The 27,949-nt window shown below is 40.6% G+C and overlaps 1 protein-coding gene and 1 long non-coding RNA gene across 4 annotated transcripts; one reads left to right on the top strand and one right to left on the bottom strand.

The window, feature by feature from the left end:
• Positions 1–595: 595 nt before the first annotated feature.
• Positions 596–27,949, bottom strand: LOC121635327. 3 transcript variants are annotated; one of them, XR_006009395.1, is made up of 8 exons: positions 27,817–27,949; positions 2,943–3,152; positions 2,431–2,825; positions 2,226–2,303; positions 2,100–2,153; positions 1,755–1,987; positions 1,408–1,616; positions 596–1,190 (listed from the first exon to the last, which is right to left on the bottom strand). It is a non-coding gene; the product is annotated as an uncharacterized LOC121635327 (long non-coding RNA). The 3 variants fall into 3 exon arrangements; XR_006009396.1 differs by lacking the exon at positions 27,817–27,949 and adding an exon at positions 3,897–3,943; XR_006009394.1 differs by lacking the exons at positions 2,431–2,825; positions 2,943–3,152; positions 27,817–27,949 and having other exon boundaries at positions 2,226–2,422.
• LOC121635283 (G2/M phase-specific E3 ubiquitin-protein ligase-like) lies at positions 16,466–25,696 on the top strand. The gene is made up of 9 exons (XM_041978417.1): positions 16,466–16,607; positions 17,391–17,473; positions 17,848–17,982; positions 18,243–18,308; positions 18,636–18,943; positions 19,298–19,479; positions 19,556–19,707; positions 23,660–23,874; positions 25,247–25,696. Exons 1-9 carry the CDS (start codon positions 16,482–16,484, stop codon positions 25,504–25,506), a joined length of 1,527 nt encoding a protein of 508 aa, XP_041834351.1. The 5' UTR covers positions 16,466–16,481; the 3' UTR covers positions 25,507–25,696.

Raw genomic sequence — 27,949 nt, 5'->3', positions numbered from 1 at the left:
AACAAGTCCAACCAACGGCTAGAGAGGGCTGGACTGAAGGACAGCACAGAGGCACTAATCATGGCAGCACAGGAGCAAGACTTGAGTACCAGGACAATCGAGACCCAGATCTACCACACCAGGCAGGACCCCAGGTAAATATCAGGACAAAGAAACACGAGGAACTGGAGAAATACCAAGAACCCAAGATAGAGCTGGAGAAAGCCTGGAAGGTGAAGGCACCAGTAGTAACAGTGGTCATGGGATCACTGGAGGCCGTGTCCTCCACACTGGAGAAGAAGCTCCACCAGAAGCCTGGAGAACCATCAGACATCTCCATCCAGAAGAGCAGCTAAGAGCTAAGATACTGGTAGGACCCTCAAGCTCCCAGGACTCTGGTAGAGGACCCGAGCTGGAGATGAAACACCACCCAGCCTACCCAGGAGAGATGGGAGGTTGGGTGGAGGAAAAGTTTATTTAAATATTATTATTTTATATGAATATATTCACTAGATTATTCCTCATCAGAGAAAAACAAGATTTCATTTAGTTTAATGTCACAATGTGGTTCTTTCTTACCAGTAATTTACATCCTTTCATCATAATCACCACAATAATCATTTCACACTCACTGTTTAATGTTCACTGTCATTAAGAACAACGACAAACATGTTTTTCAATAAACACTGTTAAACAATAATTAAACTATACCAAACTAGACCAATATTTACAATAAACACTCAAACAATCAGAACTATTTACAATTATTGACGAGCAAGTTCCCTAAATTCTGTTTAGGATCTTTCTCCTCCACATGCTGGTATCCAGCCACATTCTGCTCATCAACAGCCTGCCAATGTTATGAAGCAGAAAACAGAAAATTACTGTTTAAAACCTTTAGTTTCAATAACATGCGTGAACATACAGTATGTAGAAAACAGCAGCAAATAACTGTTACTGACACAGTTTCATGTGAGGAATCTCCAGCCTCAGATATGCCAGAGGCCAGCGTGGAGGAGGTGCTGGGAGCAGGTTGAACCTCCATATCCAGCACTGTGGCTCGTCTGTGAGGTCAGAAAAGCCCTCATCTTCCTCATCAAGCACCACATCGTGCTCCTCAACCAACCGGGCGGTCTCCTCTGAGTCAGGGTTCATGTCCTGCAGCTCCTGACCAGTCTGCTGGAACAGATACTGAACTCCTACGAGTTCGCCTGAGACAAGACCGAATAAATAAACACCATGCAGACTGGAATGAGTAAAAACCAGTCGGCTGGAAGAATCATGAAATACATACACAGTAACAAAAGGCTAAATGTTGTTTTCACTAAGCAACACAGTTTCACAGGTAAACAGTAAAACACAAGAGTTTTCAGAGAGATGCAGCCTCATGCTTTTCCTTTGTCCTGGTAACACGGATGTAATTCTGACCTGTGTAACATGAGGACGGACAGAACTCTGGCGCCACCTTTCTGCCAAACAGCTTCTTGTAGGTTTGGTTGACAGAATGCAGCAAATCACCGGAGTAGCAGCACAAAGGAGACTTCTCAGTTGCCATGGCAGCAACACCTGGTCCTGGTTCCACCTGTGTAGCCCTTCCAACAGGTAAACCTGAACATTCAGGCTGTTGGCACTGCTCCCTAGAAGTACATTGAAACGTAACATGAAATATCAAACTGAAACATTATTGGCGTACACAACACATGAACCACATCACACACACACCCACACGTCAACAATAACACACACGTTCTGGTTTCAGTTCTCTCAACACAAACCTGCTATGAAGCGGTTTAGCTGCAGATGAAAAGACTCCAAGGAAGTTGAGCCTCTGGTTCACCTAAACACCGGCAGACACACACCTCCCTTGGTCAGCTCCCAGTTTTAGTGCAGAGAGCAACACCTGGTGGATCTTGGATGCTCTTCACATGCTTCTTCTGGACCCGCCAGATGTGCTCCATCCTCTCCCGATCAAACGGAGGAACACCAAGGGAGTTTGGGGGTCTAGAGCCTGAACAAAGTTTTATCATCGGATGTTTAAATCTGTAGGAAAAGACTTTAATGCTGGACAGACAATGAAGTGTAGAACTACAGATGCTCTGGCTGAAAAGGTCATCACTCACTGAGATGCAGTGCTGACCGGAGAACCAGTAATCTCCACCTTCCATGACTTGTTTCTGTAAAACAGAGTCTAAGTAACTTGTATTAACAACCCACTTTTAAACAGCTGACGTGTGATTGCAGTTTACCTGAGACACTTTCCTGGCCATGGCGACATTCGGCTCTGCAGCTGCAACATGTGAACCACCAAGTCTTGGTTTGGTAAACTGAAAGGTAAGAACTGTGTAATGAGAGGCCGTTTACTGAACTAAATATATTTATCTGTAGCCAAGAGAACTAATATTAAACATCTGTCATTGTGAAACGGAGCTTATTATGTTTTAAACTGTTTACCTGTTCACATTCGTTCTGCTTGTAAAGCTGGTATTGTGATAACTGTGTGGGGTATTTTAGTGACGCTGGCCCTTTAAGAGCAGCTCCAGACTAGAGCACGCAGGCTCGTAGGTTTCCGTCACACCGCGTGCTGCCAGCAGGAGTACTGGAGTAGTGATGTACGATGCCACTCGCTTTCTTTCTGATCCGATACCAAGTAAAATACAAGCCAGTATCAGCGATACCGATCTGATACCGGTCTGATACCGGTCTGATACCGGTCTGATACCGGTCTGATACCAGTCTGATACCAGTCTGATACCGATCTGATACCGGTCTGATACCGATCTGATACCGGTCTGATACTTTGTCCAGAAACTTCATGTGTTTGGAAAATCACTTTGAAAGCAGCTCCGCTGAGGAGAAAGGAAGTGGTGGTAACATTTTCATAGAATACTTAGTCAATCAAACTTAAATTACCAGTAAAATTGATAAATAAATACCACAATAACTGCATGTTTGTCAACACCTACATATTAAAATATTTAGTTTAGTCAGGCTGGGAGGCGGCGCAGACAGGAAACAGCTCTCTGGAGGGCAGCCAGGAGGCCGCGACCACAGGAGCTGGATAGTCCAGCAGGATCCACCCAAAGACAGGCCCTGGAGTTAAAGGTGGAGGAGAGTGTCCCCCTCTTGTTGCAGGAACCAGAGGCGAAGAAGGAGCCTTCCTTCTGCTGCTACACCTGTACAGAAACACAACAAAGAAGTTCTTACAGCTTTTACAAGTAAACTAAGCTGACAATCATCAGGAGCTCCTAAAAAAATAACCCAGACAGCAACAAGATGTATCACATCAACAACCAAAGTACCAAAGACACACACATAAATAATAATAAAATAATCCTAAACAAAAGTATTTCTTAGTGTATAAACACACTGGACAACTCAGTGACTGTCAGCATGAAGAGGATGAGGAATGAGGAGCGATCAGAGATGAGTGTGATCCTGCAAACGCGATCACGTCTCCACGGAGACTAGAGGCAAACTAGGGCGGCCTAGAGATCGGGGTGATCGTTGGTAATCCTGGAGCAGGAACCCAAGCCACCCCACCACAAAGACTACCCTGGACCCACCCCAAGGGCGGCAGAGCAAAGCCCCAGCCAGAGCCCCCCGGGGTCACAGGGTCCAGGTCCCGGTGGGCCAAGATCGGCAGCTGCCGACCCCGCCAGACACCAGCCATCCAGGGTGGCCAGAATGAAGGGCCCAGGGCTTCAAAACCCCAGAGGCAGCACCTCCTCCACCCAACCTGTTACCCCCATCTATCCACCCTGTAACCCCATCGGGGTCACCCCTCACTCAGCTGTCCTGTTTGTGGGCAGAGGGCTTCCACCTGAAGACCATGGGTGGTTATCAGAAGCCTTGTTTAAGATCGGGGGTAAAGGGAAAACTGGAGCTCCAGGACAACCTGAAGCTGTGGTACTACCCACCTCAGCCGAGTCTCTACCACCAGGAGCCTTCACCAGACCATCTTTTCACCCATCCACTACTCGTCTGGATGCTCTATAAGCTGTGGAAGGTTAAGGTGGTCTGCCCCAATCCTTCTTGTGGTGGCATCAGCTGGTAAAACTCAGTTAAGGAACTCCTTAAATCATCTGAACTTATCTGAAGTTATCTGAGATGATGACTAAGAAAAGAGAGACTGCAATGAAATCTGCACGTTAATCTGAGGTACGAGTAGGAGACCTGCAGTAAAACTCACTGGTAAGACCCCCCAAAGAGAACAAATCCCTCCTATATGATGCATGTAAGGGTGGAGCCCCCCCATTATGAAAAATGAATTTCAGGCCCTGAAATTAACGGACTCTGGCAGAGACTGAATGAAGAGGACCAGCAGCGGGTTGTTTATGCAGCTGCATCAAGAGACTTTTAAGTGGACGCGTCCGAGTTTCATTTCATTTCAGGATTCATTTAAATTTGTGAGACTTTTTCTTCAGATAAAATCTTTCATGATGACAGGCTTTAATATTTAAGACAATTTAATAATATTTAACATAAAGCTGGTCAAAATCTCATAAATAACATCACATCATAATGATATTTATAAACAAAAATAACATTTTTTACATTTGTTATGCGATTAAAATGTGATTAATTGAGATGAATTAATTACATACATGTGTATATAATATACAAAGTTTCCATCACTCTGACTTTAGGTTGTGTTATTGTGGTTGTTCTGAATAAAACAAAGTACTACATCAAAAACTGATCTCAGCTGCAGGAATTGAGGCCGTGTTGTTCAAATAAGAAAACTTTATCGTTACAATTAATTTTCTAATAAATGTTACAAAGAGACTGAAACTAACTCAGCAGTTAGTGATAATCTACCCTGATCCATCATCCACTCAGGTCAATAATCCACTGTCACAATGGTCCAAAATAATCAATAACAGGCCCAATATTTATTAGTTATTTAATAAATAACTGCTGTTTAGAAAGCATCACACACTTCTACTCACAGGCCTATAAAAGCCACAGTAAACTTAATAAATGAATCATCAGTAATCCTAAAGTAATCTAAGTGTCAGTCAGTCCATTCACGTATGAAATGTTCATTTTAATTTAACCAACTTTAATAAATGAAACACTAAAACTGATTCATGAGTTAAACTCCTAGCTAGCTAACTATGGCGCAGGAGGGGGGCCAAAATTAAGACTATCGCGCACCCAGCGGAGGCTATATCCTTGTAGCAGGAGGCTACATCCAATCCGAAGCCACCTACTGATCTGCTTACTGATAGGCCCGCACTAGTGACTGAGCGGCCGGAGCTGACAAATGAGAAGGCGACTACTCACTTTACTTAGGCGGTAATTTTTGTGTCGAGCTCGGCAACTCATTGGATAATCTGTTGTCCGCGATGTGCGTTAGCATTGGAGAGGCTAACGACTAGCATGCCTAGGCTGGTCATCCACTGGATTGTATACTCCCTTTGCTATCCATTAGCACGGATATGCTGGCGTTAGCATTGGAGAAGCTAACGACTAGCATGCCTAGGCTGGTCATCCACTGGATTGTATACTCCCTTTGCTATCCATTAGCACGGATATGCTGGCGTTAGCATTGGAGAGGCTAACGACTAGCATGCCTAGGCTGGTCATCCACTGGATTGGACACATCCTCAAGCGATTGTGCAGTAGATACTAATAAAATAATTACGATCACCGACTTTTCAAGCCCCTTCAACAGAAGGCATGTGTGACTACCTGGTAAAAGAAAACAAATAAATAAATTTTAAAAAGTGTCTTTCTTTAGCTTTAGTGTTTATTGTACTTTAGCAGAAAAGCCAGAGCTAAGTGGGGGGGCGGGGGGCTTTCAGTTTCAGGCAGGGTAGTTGAATAATATTTATTTGCAGCTCTACATTTTATTTAAGACTTCAGTAATAATAAGGGTGATGTCCACATATTTAGTTAACATACACTACAGGTTTATTTGCTGATTTTCTCATTTCCCTTTGGGGATCAATAAAGTACTTCCATTCAACATACTCCTTCTCCTAAACACTGCTGCTGTTAGTGAGGGTTAAGGATGTGAATATTTGTGCCAAGTGATAACATCATAGAAAAATGCAATATGGAGCAAGACTCGTTATACACTTTGTAAGCTGGACAAAGAGTATAAATAAGCTGCATTTTAACTGTGACTAGGTGTCGCTGTACAACACAGTGAGTCTGTTAAAAACTTCTCCGCCCCCAACAGCCGCAGTTTGTAGATGTTTTACCTAATTTACGGTACTGGAGTAATAATAAGAAACCTTTACTAGTCTCTCAGTGGGGTAATTACTTTGCTGCAGCAGGCAGAAGCACACAGGTGATTTTAAGAGAGACCACACACACACACACACACACACACATAAAACGTGCAGAATCTGGTCTGACAGGGTGAGTATGTACAGTAGATAAATATGTACATAAACATGTATATAAATGTGTAAACATTTTCCATGTGGTCATTGTAAAATCTGACAGCAGCAGGGAGGAAAGGCCTGTGGTATCTCTCATTTGCACAGCGAGCATGGATCAGTCTGTCACTGAAGCTGGACAGTCAGTCAGTGGAGGTCAGTTTTGACAGGACCCTTTGTCACCTACGTCCTCCACTGAGTCCCGAGAACAGCCCTGGACAGAGCTGGACTTCCTGAGGACTTGATCACCACCTTATTTATAACTGACTTTTATCTGAAGAACTCAGAACTAAAAATTATTTACCACAAATAACATTCCACTATAAAGAAGACCCAAGACACTGTGACAGGACAAGGACTCCACTACATGTCCTGCTCTACATTTTCCATTGAGCCTTCCGCAGTGGGCTTGGCACAGCTCGGTAAAGACTGGTCACTGCAGGTAACAGCTTCCATCCGGTCAAAACCACCAACTATTAAAAGTATTATGACACTGCATTTCATTTCAAAGTATATTAATCTAAAATTTAATCATTTGTGACTACCTACCCCTATAACACATAACATTCAGATTATTTTAGAAATTCACCCATTCAGCAATATGCAGTCTTCACTAAGGGCTGGTTGTGTAAACCAAAAGGCATGAAAACAGCAATATACATGCAGTGCCACAACTATACACAAGATTGAAAGACACCAAAGACAATCTGTAAAAAGAATTTTATTTAAGGAATACATTAACTCTGCTCTGCATTAGTAACAAAAAAGTGCTTAAGTAGTGGGCAGGAGATACCTTCTCTACTGGAGCCAAACAGTTAACTTACAGCAGGCTATGCATCTTCAGAATTTGGGATATATTCTGTAAATTGTGGAGAGATACAGCTGGAGCTGTGCACATTTACTTCTGTTTAGCTTTACAGCTCATCTTTGTCCTCAGCGTCACATAAAGAAAGCAAGGAGTGAGGCTGGGCTTCAGACCAAATTATGGAAAAAGCTACATCTTTCCATCTAGTTAGACGCAGAACCAGGGCAAAGACAGGCTCACAGAAATAGGATTATCTAAAACCCAGCTAGTCTTAGTGCTTCCATGTACATGTCTGCCCCAAAAGAAGAGCTGACTGCCAAGGGGTTTATACTGTCCATTAATATTCTGTTAACATAATGTGCTTGTGGGACTTGGTGTTCTGGTACAGCAGTGGGATCAGAGGCAGGTAAAGATCGCTCCGACTCAACCTCCCATTCACCAAGGCTCACCTGTGTGGACAAACAGTACATGTATCATCCACAGAATCACAACAAAAGAGCACATTTAACATGTAAAGGCAAAGTATCACTAGCTAAAACCTATAGAAATAACAAGTTGATCATACTGGTTGAGATGGTTCCACTTCACTTGTCAACTGCCCAGAGATCCACAGCTGGTCAGGAGAACGGTTTCCAGCAGAGGAAATGCGGTGTCTGTCCCAAGTGCTCCTGAAGACATTGAGGTGGGCATTGATTCTGGGCATCATTACATAGTGCAGGCACAACAGGTGGATGTTGTTGTCAGGATCCAGGGCACTTGTAGTTTCTAGGTACTGAAAGACTGCATGATAGTTGCATGCTACTGACTGCCACAGATCACGCCAAAGCCTTTCTATCCGCTGATTATGAACACTCCGGCCTGTGATGAAACATCTGCTCTCTAAAAATAAAAGAAATGTTATTTAAAAACAAAACACACACAGCCTCTTATACATCAGCTAATTTATTGCTTCACAAGATTTTCATGATCTGGGTAATCCTGAAAATAGCTAGAAAAAAGACAGTTTAATTTATCTTGATAATCGGGGTTTGACGCTCCATCTGTATCAGTCTGTAATGGCTGACATATAATGGCAGATAAAAGATTGTGAAGCTCTCTTGGATTTATATAGGACTTCATGGACATGCAGTGATTACATCAGGTTTAATTTCAGCGGTAAACCTAAAAACAAACTTTTATAAAATATTAAATACTGTTGAACTTGACAGCTTTTTTGACTTAAAAAAACAATTTTTGTCAAACTAAAAACTAAAACAACCTACTAAGATTTTCTCACTTGCCCTTTTAGGAATGCATCTTGGGTGTTTTACTTATATCTTAAAACAGGCAAAGCACTACAAATAGGCTCTCAAAGTTTTTAAAATCAAGAAAGTGATGGCAACATTGCTGAAATATCTTCAGCTATCACACTGTTTGTTATTCCAAGATAATGGATGCAAATAATCTACCAAATGCAGCTTTGCAGACTTCCCAACAAAATTATGTATTTATCATAACATTGTTTGCTAGTTAATTACTAAGTCAAGAATTCAGTGACTGAAGTTCTGTGGGGAACAGTAAGTGTAATATAGATACCTGGTCCACGGAGCGGATGTTCAAGCATAAATCTGGCCACTGTGACATTTTCACCACCCTTGTCACTGCGGACACAGTGTGGCAAACCAAACTGCTGGACAGCTCCCATAAAGGCCTGGTGAACTGTTGAAGCCTTGTTGTTGTTAGAAGCATGGAGGTACATTATCTTTCTGCTGTAACCATCTATGCACCCATGAATAACAATTCTCCACCTGGAACAAACCCCAAAAACAAGTAGAACCAATACTAATAAAAAAAAAAAAAAAAAAAAAAAAAAAAAAAAAAGAGAACACTATCACTTAGGTATGGATAATTTAGAATACACTACCGCTCAAACATTTGCAAACACTTTTCCATTGGATTTAATGGAAAAGTGATCGCAAATGTTTGAGCGGTAGTGTAGGTCAAATGTTTTAGAAAGTTAATTACCGAATAAGTTTGTGATACCCATCCATGTGCCACAATGACAGCGGGGCAGGGACAGAATATGACCGCCGCTGAATAGGGTTCAAGCACAGACCACGAAGGAGGTTCCCAAAGGGGTCAACAGCTTGCATGGTCTCTCGCAGCCTAGATTCAGAGACTCTTAAGAAAAAAAAAACACCACAATTATTCAGAATGTAACACAGATGTACTTGTAACCAGAAAAATACTGCATTTTCTGAAAAAGAGGAAGGCAGTCATGAATTACATTTTAACATATTTAGCACAGTTTTACAATAAATGCCACTAGTCCACAAAATATTAAATTCTCGTGAGTAGAAGGCATGCATTGATGATGTCACAACTAATAGATTTTAATTGACTTGCTCAGTCGAATTTAAAAAATCTCTTAAAATGCCCATCCATACACTGTAGTCACCATATTTTACAATGTTTGCGTCAACTGAATCCAAGAATCTCAGCTTTCCAAATACATGCCAAATATTCAACAACCTAAACCACTTACAGTTTACACTTACAAACAGAGGTAATTTATGGGTGGTAGGGTAGACAGCACATCACAGGACTTACCACTGACTCCCAGAGAGAATTTGGAAACACGCATGCAAATGATTTTTTTTATTTATGCAGTTGAAAGCAAGCATACTAGAACTCGTGCACAGGCAGAACATGCCAACTCCACACAGAAAGACTCTCACTAAAGTTTAAACCAGGACCCTTCTAGCTGTAAAATGATATCACTAACATCCACACCACTGTACAGACCATATTGAAACCAAATAAATGAAAATGTGTAACGTCAAGAAATTTAAATTTAATTACGTTGCTTAGTTCACACATCCAACCTTACCTGATACCTATGCTTCTCAGATACCCATTCACCATTCTGTATCCAGAGTTTGTATTGGTATTGAGATATGCAGTGATAATATCTTGCAAGTCTGCATTTGTGATGTCGCTGAAAGCTTGTTGCACAGATAGGCTGTGTTCTGCAAGTCTTCTCTTTATTGTCCTTACACTGACACACAACAGACGTGCAATGTCTGGAATTGTAAAGTCAAAATGAAGCAAATACTCCAATTGCTCTCTTGTTATGTGGAAAGCTGGCCGACCTCTGTTACCCATCCTTACAGTAGGGACTTGGAAACCAGTAACTGATGTTGGGGATCCACTTTCCAAAAGGTGACATGCTTCCTCCAGTTTCTGTAAAGCCTGGTCAACATTCTCAAATTGGTCTGAGTATCTTGCTAGAAGCCTCATTATGCACTCCAGCTGGTAGTAAGCACAATCTGCCTCTTCTGTGGAATGCTGCTGAGAAAGCCTTTGGCTGATAGAGTTCAGCACCCCTGTTACCCGCGTTGCAGCCGTAGAAATATCGTATTGACTGTCAACAAAGGAAGTTATTATGTTAACTGCTATCACAGCATACACACCCCCACACACACCCATATATATGTTTGATATAAAGCATTGCAAAGCCTTAATTACATGACTAATAAATCAGACATCTGTGAATACCTTCTATTTAATTGACAGTCACATACAAAGCTGATCTATTGCATACTCAATTACATTAATTGATTAACTTTGCTTAAGAAAAAATTTGCTTAAAAGAGAAAAATCCCTAGGTACAATAACCCAATTTAATGTAAAAGTGGTGATGTAAAAGCTTTTACATCACCACTGCATTAGCTTTCATTTAGCAGAATTAATTTACACTACACAAACACCACAGAAGGCAAGGTTAGTGGGCATATGGGGAAGAAAAACAAACAGCAGCAGTTCATGAGCCACTAACATGTCTATTTCATATCATGAAGTATTTCGCGCCAACCAGCCAAACACAAGACGAATAGACTGTAGACCTTGAAATCGATTGTAAATCAAGTAAATACGGTGGCAGATGAAATTTGTGAAAGTTACATTTAATTATTTTAATAGAATAATTGCTAAAGTCATATTTGAAGGTTTTATAGGCAATACTGCACAGTCGATCAGGAGTGTACAGTTAACCAAATCTCATAATTTAGCCTAAAAATAACTTTGGCAAATATATGCTATGAGGCCAACAATATTTGTGGTTATTCTTAAATAACTTCCTAAACTACTGATACAGCACACATTTTCACATTAAATTAAAAAATAAACAAACAACAAACAGCAAAAAATTATTAACTAAAAATGTGACTGGCCAATGTAGCTAACATGTGAAGTTACCATCATAGCACTTGGTGTGAACTACGAAAAAAGCAACGTCTTGCAAAGTCAAGCCACGAAACAACAGAAATACAATGCTAGTTTGCAAATACACTGTGCCGTAAAATACATGTTTAACACAAAACATGAGAAGATAGCAACAACAACGTTAAAAAGAAGTTCTGGCGAAATGGAAAAAAAAACAATAACAATAATGATTTGTATGTAAAACAAATACAATACAACTAACCTCATCACGTTTCCACAATCCGTCTACTGCTTTTTGGCGGTTTTTTTAAAGCTTCTTCTTCTTCTTTTTCTTCTTCTTTTTCTTCTTCTTCTTCTTCTTCTTCGTCTTTAGTGTTTATCAGAAGCTGCCATTAGTCATATTTGCTTACTGCCACCTTGTGGCTCCAGAAGTTACTCCGTTTATACTTAATATCTCAACATCATTCAACCAGCTACCATAAATGAAATAATTTTTACATTTGTTATCAATATATTAATAATTTTTAACAAATTTTTAACAATTATTTAAGGGGACAACTCAACCGAGTCTTTCTGGCATCGATTCAGCAATTAGAGGACCCCTGCATTCGGTGCAGCCATGTTCAAGTTGGTCCAATTGTAGTAAGAGGAGCTGACCATTTCTCCCCCATCTGAGTTTTTCTCATTCATTAGTTGGAGCATAGCCAAAACTTATTCTGCATTTATTCTTCTGCTTCTGTAAATTTTCTTTTTTTTGTGTGTATTATTGTAGTGGGTGGGTGATGAAGGAGTGAGGAGAGTGAGAGAGGAGAGCAGTGATTACACCTGAGGAGCTGAGTGATTGCACTGGGCTGAAATGTTTGTGAGAGAGGAGGTGGTAAGAGGAAGAGGTGAGCAGGTGTTTACCGTCATTTCACCAGTAAGGAAAACATGCAGAGGGAAAAAAAGTCTGGTTGTCCTGCATTTCAGACTCTTGTATCTCCTGCCTGTGGGGAGGAGAGTGAACAGTCCATGCTGGGGGTGGGTGGGGTCTTTGATGATGGAGGCAACTCTCCTGTGGATTCTGTGCTAGTAGATGCTCTGCAAATGGTGCCGCAGAGTCCTGGTGATCTTGCACACTTTTGCTTCACTGCTCTCTACAGGCGTTTGTGGTCCATGACGGTAGAGCTGCCGTACCACACGGTGATGCAACTCAACCATGCAGTTGTAGAAGTTTCTGAGGATCTTTGGTGACATGCTGAACTTCCTCAGCCTCCTCAGGAAGTACAGCTGCTGCTGAGCTCTCTTCACCAGCTGTATGGTGTTGAGTGTACAGGTGAAGTCCTCGCTGATGTGGACCCCAGATATTTGAAGCTACTCACTCTCTCCACTTCCAGCCCGCGGATAAGCAGTGGCTGATGAGGGTTCCTCTCCTTCCTCATGTCCACTATCATCTCCTTGTTCTTGTCCGTGGTTGAGGTTGTCGTTATCACACTAAGTCACCAGAGAGCAACCTGATGTAGGAGTCTTTATTCTCCAGGTGTGAGGGGGAGAACTGCAGGGCTGCAGCCATAAGGTCTGAGGTGGACCTGTTGGACCTGTAGGCATACTGCAGGGGGTCCAGTGTGTCTGGTAGGCAGCTCTGAATGTGGGTCAGCACCATTCTCTTGAAGCACTTCATAATGATTGGAGTGAGTGCTACTGGCCTGTAGTCATTCAGGCAGCTGGGGGGGGGGGGTCTTTTTGGGGAGGGGAACAATGGTAGTGGTGTGAGAGCCTGGATAGCGGCGCTTGGTGGAAGTGACAGGGTTACAGCCCAGTCAGGTTAGAGGCGCACTCATGCATGGGAGGTTGTGCCATTCGCATGCTGCTTAGGGCTGCCGGCGGTGAAGATAGCCAAGGGCAGTAGGGATTGGTTTCTGTGCAGGCAGAGTAGAGTGGCAGATAGTGGGAATTCTAGGAGTGCAGGAATCTGCTTTACAGCCGTGGAGAAGTTTCTAATGAAGCTTGTGAAGATCCTCTTGGCTCCGGACAAGCAGGCCCCCACATACTAAATTGTGGAGCCAGCCAGCACCAAAGCGTAAACACTTAGCTTAGGTTGCAAGACCCTCCCCTGGGGTCTGAGTTTTTTTTTTTTTTTTTTTTTTTTTTTTTTTGGTGTGTCTAATTTCTTTGTATATTTTCATTTGTGGCTAAGCCAGCCCTTTAGGTGGCGGAGCTCATAGGCAAAGGAGGAAACTCACAAGTGCATTGGTATATGTGTAGGTGTAGGTGGGTTTGCAGTGGAAGACAGGTGGCTTGTTTCATCATCTGAGATGGAGATGATGGTTCATGCCTTCATCTCATCCAGACTGGATTACTGTAATTCCCTCTTTACATGTTTAAACAAAAAATCGCTTGACCGTCTCCAGTTGGTTCAGAACGCTGCTGCAAGGCTGATAACTAAATCCCCTAAATTCACCCATGTCACTCCACTACTAATCCAGCTGCACTGGCTGCCCATCTATTACAGGGTGCATTTTAAAATTCTGGTGTTTACATATCAAGCCCTACATGACCAGGCACCCGAATACATCAGGGATCTCCTACAGCTCTACGTGCCCAGCAGGTCCCTGAGATCGAGTCATCAGGATCTGCTGGTTGTTAAACCAACACGGCTGAGGACTAAGGGGGACAGAGCCTTTGCAGCAGTGGCTCCTGTCCTCTGGAACTCCCTTCCTCTAGGCCTCAAATCTGTGGACTCCATGATCTCTTTTAAAAAGCAGCTAAAAACACATCTTTTTAAACTTGCTTTTACTTAGTTTTATTTGTTTTTATTCTCTCTGTATTACTGTTATTTAGTGTTTTGTCTTATTGTTAAGCACTTTGTGATTTTATCTTGAAAGGTGCTATATAAATAAACATTTACTTAATTACTTACTTTACTGGTAGTGTAATGCTGTGTGTGGTGCTCAGAAGGGGTTAAAGATTAGTGTGGTGTTGCCCTGTGGTGGTGCAGTGAGGTTTTAAGTGGCAGAAGCCCATACACCTGTTTATGGCCACGCACAGTCGCTATGGATGATTTGGGGAGAAGTATTGTGATGTTCACTTCAGAATAAAGGATGGTTTGCTGTCTTAAAAATCAAAAATAAAGATTGCTACATTGTAACCCAGAGGTTTTGTCTTCTTTGGATTTCAGACATTAGGGAAATACACATTCACCTCTAGTGGATGCAAGGTTTTATTACATTAAGTATTGTCGTGCACAGAATGAACATAATGATGTCTGTTAGTAACACAACTCAAAAAGTTATGGGCAGATTTTGATTAAATGGAAATGTCTGAAAGGGAATAAGGAACAGGTAATAAAATTTTGGAGGCAGGCTAAACTGGATCACTTCTGGATCCAGAATTTTTTTTAAGGATTTCTTACTATTGGGATATAGGTATAATTTCGCCATTAAAGTAAAGTTAAATATGCCTTCTTTTATCAATAGATTTTTTTCCTTCTTCCTCTTTTCCAGCAAGTTACAGTCAACAATCTGGTCTCCGCATAGACAGACAGATGGATATGAACCGTGGTCGCCACGAAAATCGACGTGAGATTCGTTACTTGAACTGAACGTTTTTGCAGCGAGCCAATCGGACGCATAGCGAGGCGTGCTTCAAAACCGTCAGGAGAATTCTCTGCTTTACCGCTAATTTCTCTTAGCTCCTTCCTGTTCCTCCCGCTGCATTCTTCTACTTATTCCAGTCACCACAAAATGGCTAACATTCAAAGGTAAGCTTCTGAGAAACCTCTTAACAAAGGTTCCCTGAAGGTAACACCTGTAACCATCAACGAACGTTAACGAGATGTTTAGAAAACTTTCCATGTCGTTAGCTGAGCTAACCTACTGGTGTTATACCGAGAACAACATGTCTGCCGGGAATTGCAAGCCATCAATGCAAGGGGAATCTACTCTTGTGTCAATTGATGTAGATATTGTTATTTTGTGATGCGTATAACATCCTTTTATTATTTAAACAAAACGACACAATGGGATTGCATTAAGATCTGTAGTGTTTTTTTTTGTTTTGTTTTTTTTTTTCCCCAGCATTTCAGTCATTTACATAAAACTAGCCCGGTTTGAAAATGTGACGTGACTTAACTGCTGAGTGTGCCATTGAAATGATATATAAATTATTTAGTCATTATATGTTTTGGGTGGTCAAATATGACTTTAAAAAAAAACAGAAGTTCTGATAATGAGGTTGGCGAGATTTGCATTCTCACGTTTTAATGGCAAATACACATGTTAAAACAGACATTCTAATGTAAGAAACATAATTTGAACTCCACCAGTTTGTAAGGAAGATGGTGCATTTTGAGCTTGCAGAGAAACTCTTTTCTAGTCCCTCATTTCATTTTTACGCTAATTTTCGTTTATGTACAAAGAGGGTGAAACAGGTTATTATTATTATTATTATTATTATTATTGTTGTTGTTGTTGTATAGATAGCTTATGTAAGTTAAATTGTCTATACCTGTAATAACGTTACTCTATGTCTAATGTCTGTTTTCAGCTTTGAAGAAGCCAGCAGGAGAGCAGCAAATCTGATACAGGATGCTGTTGAGTGTCTCATTCCTTTAGTACTTGAGAAAAAGTCCTCTGACTCTCATGTGACCTCAAAACAGGAAATGAACATAAGTACAATCCCTTTAAATGATCATCCTCTTCGCATGCTGAACTCCCAGCCAAGCACCTCATCTCATCTTGGCCCTCACATAGCTTCTGCTCCGCCTCAAATTTGCACTGGACAATCAAGAGAAGATATGATCCAGTCCAGGATGTCTGCCTTATTTAGGCCATATCCCCAAAAAATTGGATCCAAAAGAAATGGCTTAAAAAGACAGTATCAGACACCATGGTCTCATGACTTTTTTTTGCCTCTCTGATCCCGAGTCAGACATGTCTCCATCTCTAGAGGAGCGTTGCACTCTCCAGAATATGGGCTTGGGAAGAAGAAAAGTGACCTTCCCAAATAACAATGGGACGCATAAAGATTTCGTTGAAGGTCTCTTCAACGCATACCCTCAGCTGGCTGATGCAGGGGGCTTTAAGCTGATGTGTTGTGGACGGAATAGAGTATTGGTTGACATAGCAATGCCCTCCTCAGGATACAGTGTCAGATATTTAAGGTTGGAGAGTGGCCTGAACAAGGCCTTAGCCTACATTGTGCCACTTCAAAGGAAGCTTGTGGACATTGAGGAGTGTAAACCAAACGATTTGGTAAGTGTTAGAAACTTTTAACCTTTTCACATTTAAAGTTCCTCTTTGATGTTTTTAACAACTGGCCCACAACCCACATAACAATGTAGAAAGACAGGATGTGGTGAGTACAAGATATACAAGATAACTGCACTTCTTCTCTGAAGTATATTCGCATATCTGGTGCTGATATACAAGATAAGGGTGCACTACTGAATGTTTTGTTTTTCTAGTTATGTTGTGTCAGTCACTTCAACTGACGCTGCACTTCTCTGAAGTATGTTCGCATATCTGGTTTGGCTCATTTACACAATCCACTAAATAAAAAGGTTCAGCTGGGGTGAAGACTTTGGAGTTGACAGACAGACACTCTTGAGTTATTATCTGACTCTGGTCTTCCCCATCATGATGTGCTGAAAACTTATCCTGAGTTCTTGTGTCTTATTTTATGTTAGGAAAACCCTGACAGTAAGACACATCTAGTAAATTTGATATTGGTTTAACTCATGGAATTTCATTTTTTAATGGACTTTTAGCTTAATTTATTTCTACAAGTTTATTGTGTTATGGTTGGATTGCAAAGCCAATCTCTGTCATCCAAAACATGAGCTCATTAGAGTCAACCCAAGGCATTATTTAAAAATACATTCATTTAAGAGTACAAATGAAGAAGTGCTGGTTCTATTATGTTATTGACTATTGTGCTTAAATTTTGTGACCTAAATTTTTAAAAGTATTGATGTTAACCTTTTCATGCAGCAAGACAAGTATAAAAAAATAATACCAATATCTTTTGTACTTTAGGATACTGTGCTGGAGAAGTGCAAATCCTGCAATCAGGATTTCCCCCTCTATAAACTTGAGAATCACTTCAATGAATGTGAGAGGTATGTATGTTTATCCCAGTGTGTCAGGATTCTTTTCAATAAAAGAAGGCTTTTAAAAATTGAAAGGGCTTAATGTCAGTGGTGGACCTTTGAAACTGTAATGAAAAAATAGTGACATAGGTTTTTATTGTCCAAATAGAAATGCATTTTCATCGAAAAAATGCTCCTATGCCTTGACGTGTATAGAAACGTTCTAAGACTTGCAATATTGAATGTATTATCCACATTTTTAAAAATACGTTAATAATTTCTTCATCGAAAATGTTGCTATAAAAACGAGTAAAAATGTTAATGCACAAGAGGAGTTTTAGATAAACTTTCATAATCTCAAAGTTTTTCATGTTCGGACCTCACTGAATGCTCACTTCTTTTAGGTCATACATTGACTTAACCAAAGATGATGAGAAAGAAACTGAAGATGAAATCGAGACCGAGGAGGTAGCAGAGGAGACGAGTGGAGAAGAAAGTGAAGATTTTACACTTCAAGCTGCACTAGAAGAGTCTCTCTTGTAAGTGATTTTTTTTCTTGACTTATATGTTTCTATAGCTGAATGTCGGAGAGCTGAGAGCATGAATTTGACCCTGGCACAGCTGATTCAGACTGTTCAGCGCACACATTTAAATGCAATTAAGCCAAAGTAACTATGCTCACTTTTTGGGCAAATTGTCACACTGGATTTCTAATGGCTTTTGGATTTAATGAGTTGAACGGGTTATATTACATATTGTACTACATCTTTAATACTTTTTTTATTATTATTGTTATTAGGACTCAACCCCATCATTTTCCTGAGCCAGCAACTGAGGAACAGGCCACTTCAGAGTCTAATGGAAAGTAAGTACATTTCTTCACTAGCGACTGCTAGTTAACACGCAGGCTTTATAAATCCTGTTTCAATCAGTACTGACAGTACTGCAACAGTATTGTTGAAAACATGCAAGTATGAACACATTTGTGATGGAAAAGTTGTGAGATATGAGCTTTGATCCATTTATCTCAGTTGTATAATTATCTTCTGCATTTACTACTTAGTGTTTTGTGGAGTTTATGAGGATACCTCTGCAATAATGTACTGAGTAAATTTGTGTACAAGACAAAACGGAACGTGGCACTGGCCTTCTGATAAATCAGGTCTATTTGTGCTTCAATCTTTTCATGCAGACACATTGCAAATGTTCTCACTGCTCTGGAGAAGGCAATTGATTACTGTGATGGAAGTCCTGCATCCTACATTAGTGTTTGCAGATCTCATATTTGGATGGGTGCCAGATTGGCCCTCAGCCGGAAGACTTTTCATCCTCATTGGCGCATCAATGTTAAATTCATGGATGATGTTGGAGTAGCAGAAGGAGCTGTTGACACAGGAGGACCAAAGCGGGAGTTTTTCACACTTGTTTTGGATTACCTGCATGGTAGTGGCCTTTTCGTGGGGCCAGAAAGCAGCAAATTATTGACTTTCTCCAGTTCCGGTAAGATGCATACACAGCAATGATACTGACATACTCAAATCTAGGGTTTCATAGATGTGACTTCATAGTTGTGTCTCCACAAGAACCAGTGTGACTAAGGGTCTGAGGAAGGACCAGATAAAGGTCATCTTACCCTCATAGTGAACTTTTAACAGAGCATGTATATGACGACAATAAACCTTAAAAGTGAATAAAAGCATGATGAGTAAAAATGTACAATGTAAAAACTGTAATATAGTAACAATCAATGAATAAATATATAATAAAAGAGATAATGGGATGAATGAACCCTTAATGAAGTGAATATATGATGTAATAAGGCATAATAAGTTAACAAGCCCCCCCCTCTTTCAGCTATGGAAAAAGATGACTACTTCTACGCTGGAATGATGATAGCAATGTCTCTTGTGCATGGAGGACCTGCGCCCCGGTTCTTCTCCAGAACTCTATTCCATGCAATCACAGGATCACCCGAAAAGACAACAGTGACCATTGATGAAGTTCCAGATTTGAAACTGAAAGAAAACCTTCAGCGAGTCAGTTTACACATACACATGTGTAGATACTGTGTATACCTTACTGCTTGTGTTACAATTTCACAATATTTTATAGGTTTTGTCTGGTGAAGTTCCTGAGGACCTTGAAGACATCATAGATATGGCAGGGTCCCGATGTATTATGGCAACACCTGAAAATGCTCAACAGATGGCTCTGGACACTGCGCACTGGTACATCTTTGGCAGAACACGGTCAGCATTTGAGAGGTACTGATAGTACACCCATGCAACTGTATCCTTGCTCCCATCCCATAGTATTTCCTCTATTATGGTGTTTTATCAGGTTTTTTTTCACATGTGTTTTCCCCCTGACTTTATACCAGTGTGATGTACAGATTTTTTTAAATATATTAATTATTGAGGAGTAGAAATTACCACAACTTTACACCCCACAACCCCATCTTTAAATGTCATCATAAATATTATCTATAATACATATAATGTCATGTGGGGAATTGTGTTTTACAATATGTTCTGGTTAAATTCCATTAAATAGTATAATCGCACTTCTTTTTGTAAATAAACTGGTAGGTTGCCTGTAATGTTTCTTTACAAATACAGTATAACATGTAAGACCAGAGTAAGTTTAGACTATTTTTGGCTGGAAAAAAACTGATATGTGGTAGTCTTATCGGTTTTGTTGATTGTTTTGCTGCATTCAGGGGCAATATCATATTGTTCGCAGTGATACCAGTATAGTATTTGACACGGTAGAAAATGTAATATCATGATATCACGTGATCACACGTTTCCAGGCCAATGACATGTTTAACACAGCTCAGTGTCGCTCTATACAGGCTGTGCAGAATTATTAGGCAAGTTGTATTTTTGAGGATTAATTTTATTATAGAGCAACAACTATGTTCGCAATGAACACAAAAGACTCAAAAATATCAAAGATGAATATTTTTGGAAGTTGGAGTGGGGCTTTTTTAGTTTTAGTATCTTAGGAGGATATTTCTGTGTGCAGGTGACTATTACTGTGCATAATTATTAGGCAACTTAACAAAAACCAAATATATACCCATTTCACTTATTTATTTTCACCAGGGAAACCAATATAACAACTCAAAATTTACAAATATACATTTCTGGCATTCAAAAACAAAACAAAAACAAACCAGTGACCAATATAACCACCTTTCTTTGCGAGGACACTCAAAAGCCTGCCATCCATAGATTTTGTCAGTGTCTTGATCTGTTCACGATCAACATTGCGTGCAGCAGCAACCACAGCCTCCCAGACCCTGTTCAGAGAGGTGTACTGTTTTCCCTCCCTGTAGATCTCACATTTGATGAGGGACCACAGGTTCTCTATGGGGTTAAGATCAGGTGAACAAGGAGGCCATGTGATTATTTTTTCTTCTTTTAGACCTTTTCTGGCCAGCCACGCAGTGGAGTACTTGGATGCGTGTGATGGAGCATTGTCCTGCATGAAAATCATGTTTTTCTTGAACGATGCTGACTTCTTCCTGTACCACTGCTTGAAGGTGTCTGCCAGAAACTGGCAGTAGGACTGGGAGTTGAGCTTGACTCCATCCTCAACCCGAAAAGGTCCCACAAGCTCATCTTTGATGATACCAGCCCATACCATTACCCCACCTCCACCTTGCTGGCGTCTGAGTCGGAGTGGAGCTCTCTGCCCTGTACTGATCCAGCCACGGGCCCATCCATCTGGCCCATCAAGACTCACTCTCATTTCATCAGTCCATAAAACCTTAGAAAAATCAGTCTTGTGATCTTTCTTGGCCCAGTCTTGACGTTTTATCTTGTGTGTCTTGTTCAGTGGTGGTCGTTTTTCAGCCTTCCTTACCTTGGCCATGTCCCTGAGTATTGCACACCTTGTGCTTCTTGGCACTCCAGTGAAGTTGCAGCTCTGAAATATGGCAAAACTGGTGGCCAATGGCATCTTGGCAGCTTCACGCTTGATTTTCCTCAGTTCATGGGCAGTTATTTTGCGCCTTGTTTTTTCAACACGCTTCTTGCGACCCTGTTGACTATTTTGAATGAAACGCTTGATTGTTCGATGATCACGCCTCAAAAGCTTGGCAATTTTAAGAGTGCTGCATCCCTCTGCAAGACATCTCACTATTTTTGACTTTTCAGAGTCCGTCAAATCTCTCTTCTGACCCATTTTGCCAAAGGAATGGACGTTGCCTAATAATTATGCACACCTGATATAGGGTGTTGATGTCATTAGACCACACCCCTTCTCATTACAGAGATGCACATCACCTGATATGCTTAATTGGTAGTAGGCTTTCAAGCCTGTACCGGTTGGAGTAGAACAACATGCATAGGATATATATATATAAGAGGATGATGTGGTCAAAATACTCATTTGCCTAATAATTCTGCACACACTGTAGAGCTCAGCTAAGCAAGTGGACAAGGAAACATGGAAGAGCAGAGTGTGGTTGTACAATATATAGAATATTGATTTTGGCTTTGAACAAAAAACAAACTGTGATTAATATGTTCCTAAAGACAGCACACTTCTGCCGCTTCTGATGGTGATTACGGACAAATACTAGAAGTAGACCTGTCGCCAATACACCCCAATGCTGCTAACTTTGCGGCTCTGCTACTATATTTAAACTCTTATAGCAACGCATATAGCGATTCTTTGTTAAAGCAGGAGTAGCAACAAATCCAGCAATTTTTGGAGGTCTAATAGGAGACTAATCTCTTCCCTGATCTCCTGTCTACCGGCTGTGTTGTCTGCTGCCATTTCTCTAAACTTAACGTCACACAAACAGACGCGTCCGCAATGCACGCGCACTCAGTCAAAACATTGACAAACAACACATTTGAATGTAGCTGTGGCTTCAGCATCGCTGTAACGTTTGGGTATTAAAAACTTAATAATGAGGGCTTAATAATGAGGGACCGGTATAAGACCAGCAAACCACAACATCTATGGCTGGATCCACCACATCCACCCTAAAATACACCTGGAGAGGTTAGTCACTGTAATATGAAGCTAATGTTAGCATCTACGTTAACAACGTGAAAGCCACAGCAACACATTTGTTAGCTTGTTACTACTTTTGTACTAAAACAATGTTAACTCATCAAATTGGCTCCACTCCACGGTTTAGAAGAAGAATGAGACATTTACTGAACAGTTTCCATAAACGGCTGACTTTGCCATGATGACGTTAAACTGGGTTAGGGTTAGGATCAGGTGTGTTGCTGCAAGAAAATGTCTAGCAGGACAGTTGGTGCAGCATATTGGCCCTTCTCTCTACATTTCAGAAGTTCATAAGGAAATATTTACTAATCTGAGTAAAATTCATCTCCAGGTTTTCCAAATTTCCAAAGAAATCATCCAGAGGAGGTACAGAGTATTTCAGTTTAAGCTACAGATCAATGCTGTTACTAAATGCTGGTAGATAAAGGGCGAGTGAGTATAGATTTTAAATTCCATGGAAGTATATATATATCTATATATATATAGATATATATATAAAGAATTTTACTGAGGCTGTTATTCTTGTTTGGCCAAAGACATCAATATTGTCTATATTATTATCGAGATATTTTAGAAAAATATTGTGATATCAAGACATAATATGACTGATCAAAGCATTTTTTAATTTATCAGTTAAAAAAGTGCGAAATATTAGTGCAAATATTAATGAACATGACCACCGTCCATGGTCTGTTTTATGAGATGACGGTTGCATCACAGCACTTTGTTGGTGCTATAGAGGACACTTGACACAATCATATAATAAGCTGCAGTGGGGCATCACTGCTGTTTTTGTTTATACTCAAGACATATTGCGAAAAGTTAAGGAGTGAAAATCCTGGGCTCCTTGGAACATTTAGAAGTGACACTTTAAATGCTTATCAGAATGTTAAACTGATGTGATCACCTTCTTTGTAGTATCTGAAATATGACACAAATTTTTATTATGTTTCAAAGAGTGTTAGATTTTTTGACTTCTTGATTTGCTATTTCAAGGGATAACAAGAATCTCTGGTTGGAGCAATGCTATTTGACTTTCAAATCACAATTTAATTTCAGTTGACAGTTAGAAGTGGGTGTACAACATACATCTAGAGTTTTTCTTTTTCTTTCTTTTATTTGTTTTCTTTTCAAACGTGGATGTAATTTAAGAAATCAGTAATTAATTTCATTCTATCATACAAGGTTCAAAGACGGCCTGAAGACCCTGGGTGTTTACTCTGCAATGTTGGAAAACAAGGAGTCCTTCTTGCATGTCATGTGTCATCAGGACAACCCAATCACAGCAGAACAGATCAAAGAAGCATTCAAACCAGTGCTAAACTCCCCTGGTTCTAACAAACGTTCCACTGAGAACTTGATCCTCTGTCTGTGGGAGAACTTCATCTTTGAAGCAGAAGGTATGGGAACAATACATTATAAATGCAAAGGTGGTTAAATCTTTGGTTAAACTGGAACATTTCTTTCCAGTGTTGTTTTTGTCATAGATGACTATGACGAATTTATTTAGTTGACGAACCTTTGTTGACGAGATGTTTGAGATTTCATTGACTAGAAGAAAATGTTCAAGGGCTGATTGTCTGACATTAAAATGCACGACATTTCTGCCTGTTGTGAGCGCAATCTGCACCTTGGACATGCCCACCACCTGACGTGCAGTGCGAACACAGACAAGCAGTTTATTCATTCATAGATGACTCATGACGGCAGCGTCGACGAAGGGGTTTGGTGGAAGCGATGAAACGATACATGGACATATTTTAACGATAATCCATCATAATTTCACTGGCAGACCAGGTCAAGTCAAGCATTTGTTCCTCATCCATTGCTCATATTTCAGGCATGTGTGTGTTCATGGTGGAGTATTGCACTTCAGAAAGTTCTCAGAAATAAAGCCACAGTTACCAAAGTAGGATGTTGTTGCTCTTTGCTTTTTAGGAGTAATTGATTCCACAGTTAGAACTTTATTTGTGCAATGCATCACCCTAAGTAGATCAGAAAGTATTTGCTGTTGGTTGGAAACCTTCTAAGTTTAAAACATTCCTTTTAATTTTGTCATTATTGATAAAAATAACCAAACAACAAGCTCACAATGTGTTGCTGTATGTTGAACTTGTAGATCTGCTATTTTCTTGTGTGACATTTTTGTTTGAAGTAGGGCATGAATTCATGAAAAAAAGCTGAAATATAGAAATAAAAGGTTTCTGCCCAACAGCAGTTAAGCAGCACGGCAGCATTGCATCCCTGTTGATGGGAAAACCTCAGCTAAAGCTTTCAGTCTGGTAAAGGATCTGGTTATTATGTAAAAGCAATAAGGTTAACTTGTTTCATGAACTGCAATACTTGTTATAACCTGTCAACCTTGATTCCACTTTTAATACGTATTATTAACCTAAATTCATTTGTTAAAACACTAATACTTTTTTTGAGTTTTCATTGACTGAAAATATCAAACTTAGACATGACTAAAATGTGACTAAAACTAAGAATTTTAGCCCTGAAGACTAAAACTAAGACTAAAACTGAGATGCCTGCCAAAAATAACACTGCTTTCAAAGCAATACAACTTGGAAAGAGGCCCAACAAAACTAATCAGGTGAACATGTTTTAAGCCTTTTTTGTAAGTTGATTACTTAAATATGTAAATTTATCATGCCACCCTAACATAGGTGCAAGAGGATCCTACAGTTGATAGGAATATGCATTTTCAATGTGACTAATGCCTCCACTCCTCTCTCCAACATGTTTTTTTATATTGTCTTTATTTTGCAGATGAGGATTCCGATGTGTCGCTGGAGAAGATCCTGTTTTTTTCCACTGGCCTGAAATCCTTCCCTCCACTTGATCTGAGGCCCAGTCCAACTCTTTGCTTTCTTCATGATGCTGAGGACAGTGGGAAGCTGTCCAGCTACCCAAAAGCAAACACATGCACAAACCAGCTGTACCTTCCCACAGTTCACAAAACATATCATGAATTCAAAAACCACATGGTTTTTGGTATTTGTGCAAGTGCAGGGTTCGGACTACCATAGTGGTGTTGGGCTGTTGCTCCATTGTTCTGGGTTTTAGTGATGCTGAATTTAAAAGTTCATGTCATATGTTTGTGCACTGTTAGCATCTGTATTTTGACAGCCTACCCTTAAAAGTAACTGTTTGGCTCCAGTAGAGAAAGTATCTCCTGCCCACTACTTAAGCACTTTTTTGTTACTAATGCAGAGCAGAGTTAATGTATTCCTTAAATAAAATTCTTTTTACAGATTGTCTTTGGTGTCTTTCAATCTTGTGTATAGTTGTGGCACTGCATGTATATTGCTGTTTTCATGCCTTTTGGTTTACACAACCAGCCCTTAGTGAAGACTGCATATTGCTGAATGGGTGAATTTCTAAAATAATCTGAATGTTATGTGTTATAGGGGTAGGTAGTCACAAATGATTAAATTTTAGATTAATATACTTTGAAATGAAATGCAGTGTCATAATACTTTTAATAGTTGGTGGTTTTGACCGGATGGAAGCTGTTACCTGCAGTGACCAGTCTTTACCGAGCTGTGCCAAGCCCACTGCGGAAGGCTCAATGGAAAATGTAGAGCAGGACATGTAGTGGAGTCCTTGTCCTGTCACAGTGTCTTGGGTCTTCTTTATAGTGGAATGTTATTTGTGGTAAATAATTTTTAGTTCTGAGTTCTTCAGATAAAAGTCAGTTATAAATAAGGTGGTGATCAAGTCCTCAGGAAGTCCAGCTCTGTCCAGGGCTGTTCTCGGGACTCAGTGGAGGACGTAGGTGACAAAGGGTCCTGTCAAAACTGACCTCCACTGACTGACTGTCCAGCTTCAGTGACAGACTGATCCATGCTCGCTGTGCAAATGAGAGATACCACAGGCCTTTCCTCCCTGCTGCTGTCAGATTTTACAATGACCACATGGAAAATGTTTACACATTTATATACATGTTTATGTACATATTTATCTACTGTACATACTCACCCTGTCAGACCAGATTCTGCACGTTTTATGTGTGTGTGTGTGTGTGTGTGTGTGGTCTCTCTTAAAATCACCTGTGTGCTTCTGCCTGCTGCAGCAAAGTAATTACCCCACTGAGAGACTAGTAAAGGTTTCTTATTATTACTCCAGTACCGTAAATTAGGTAAAACATCTACAAACTGCGGCTGTTGGGGGCGGAGAAGTTTTTAACAGACTCACTGTGTTGTACAGCGACACCTAGTCACAGTTAAAATGCAGCTTATTTATACTCTTTGTCCAGCTTACAAAGTGTATAACGAGTCTTGCTCCATATTGCATTTTTCTATGATGTTATCACTTGGCACAAATATTCACATCCTTAACCCTCACTAACAGCAGCAGTGTTTAGGAGAAGGAGTATGTTGAATGGAAGTACTTTATTGATCCCCAAAGGGAAATGAGAAAATCAGCAAATAAACCTGTAGTGTATGTTAACTAAATATGTGGACATCACCCTTATTATTACTGAAGTCTTAAATAAAATGTAGAGCTGCAAATAAATATTATTCAACTACCCTGCCTGAAACTGAAAGCCCCCCGCCCCCCCACTTAGCTCTGGCTTTTCTGCTAAAGTACAATAAACACTAAAGCTAAAGAAAGACACTTTTTAAAATTTATTTATTTGTTTTCTTTTACCAGGTAGTCACACATGCCTTCTGTTGAAGGGGCTTGAAAAGTCGGTGATCGTAATTATTTTATTAGTATCTACTGCACAATCGCTTGAGGATGTGTCCAATCCAGTGGATGACCAGCCTAGGCATGCTAGTCGTTAGCCTCTCCAATGCTAACGCCAGCATATCCGTGCTAATGGATAGCAAAGGGAGTATACAATCCAGTGGATGACCAGCCTAGGCATGCTAGTCGTTAGCTTCTCCAATGCTAACGCCAGCATATCCGTGCTAATGGATAGCAAAGGGAGTATACAATCCAGTGGATGACCAGCCTAGGCATGCTAGTCGTTAGCCTCTCCAATGCTAACGCACATCGCGGACAACAGATTATCCAATGAGTTGCCGAGCTCGACACAAAAATTACCGCCTAAGTAAAGTGAGTAGTCGCCTTCTCATTTGTCAGCTCCGGCCGCTCAGTCACTAGTGCGGGCCTATCAGTAAGCAGATCAGTAGGTGGCTTCGGATTGGATGTAGCCTCCTGCTACAAGGATATAGCCGCCGCTGGGTGCGCGATAGTCTTAATTTTGGCCCCCCTCCTGCGCCATAGCTAACTAGCATTTAGCCGAGGCTAGCTGAGCTAGCTAGCAGTACTAATTACAATCTCTCTCTCTCTCTCTCTCTCTCTCTCCACATCACGCGCCAGTGTCCCACCTCTGACTGTCTCTCTTCCTCAGTTTTTCTGAACCGCTACGGTAACTTCTTCCTGAGGCCATGACGCCGTTTTCCTTTTATCTCACCACTAACAGGAAAGATGGCGACCTGTCAATCATCCCGATCCTGCACG

The sequence above is a fragment of the Melanotaenia boesemani genome, chromosome 24, assembly GCF_017639745.1.
Source record: "Melanotaenia boesemani isolate fMelBoe1 chromosome 24, fMelBoe1.pri, whole genome shotgun sequence".
Taxonomy (NCBI): Eukaryota; Metazoa; Chordata; class Actinopteri; order Atheriniformes; family Melanotaeniidae; genus Melanotaenia; species Melanotaenia boesemani.
Note: the sequence above shows the minus strand (reverse complement) of the source record. Positions and strands in the feature narration are given on the sequence as shown.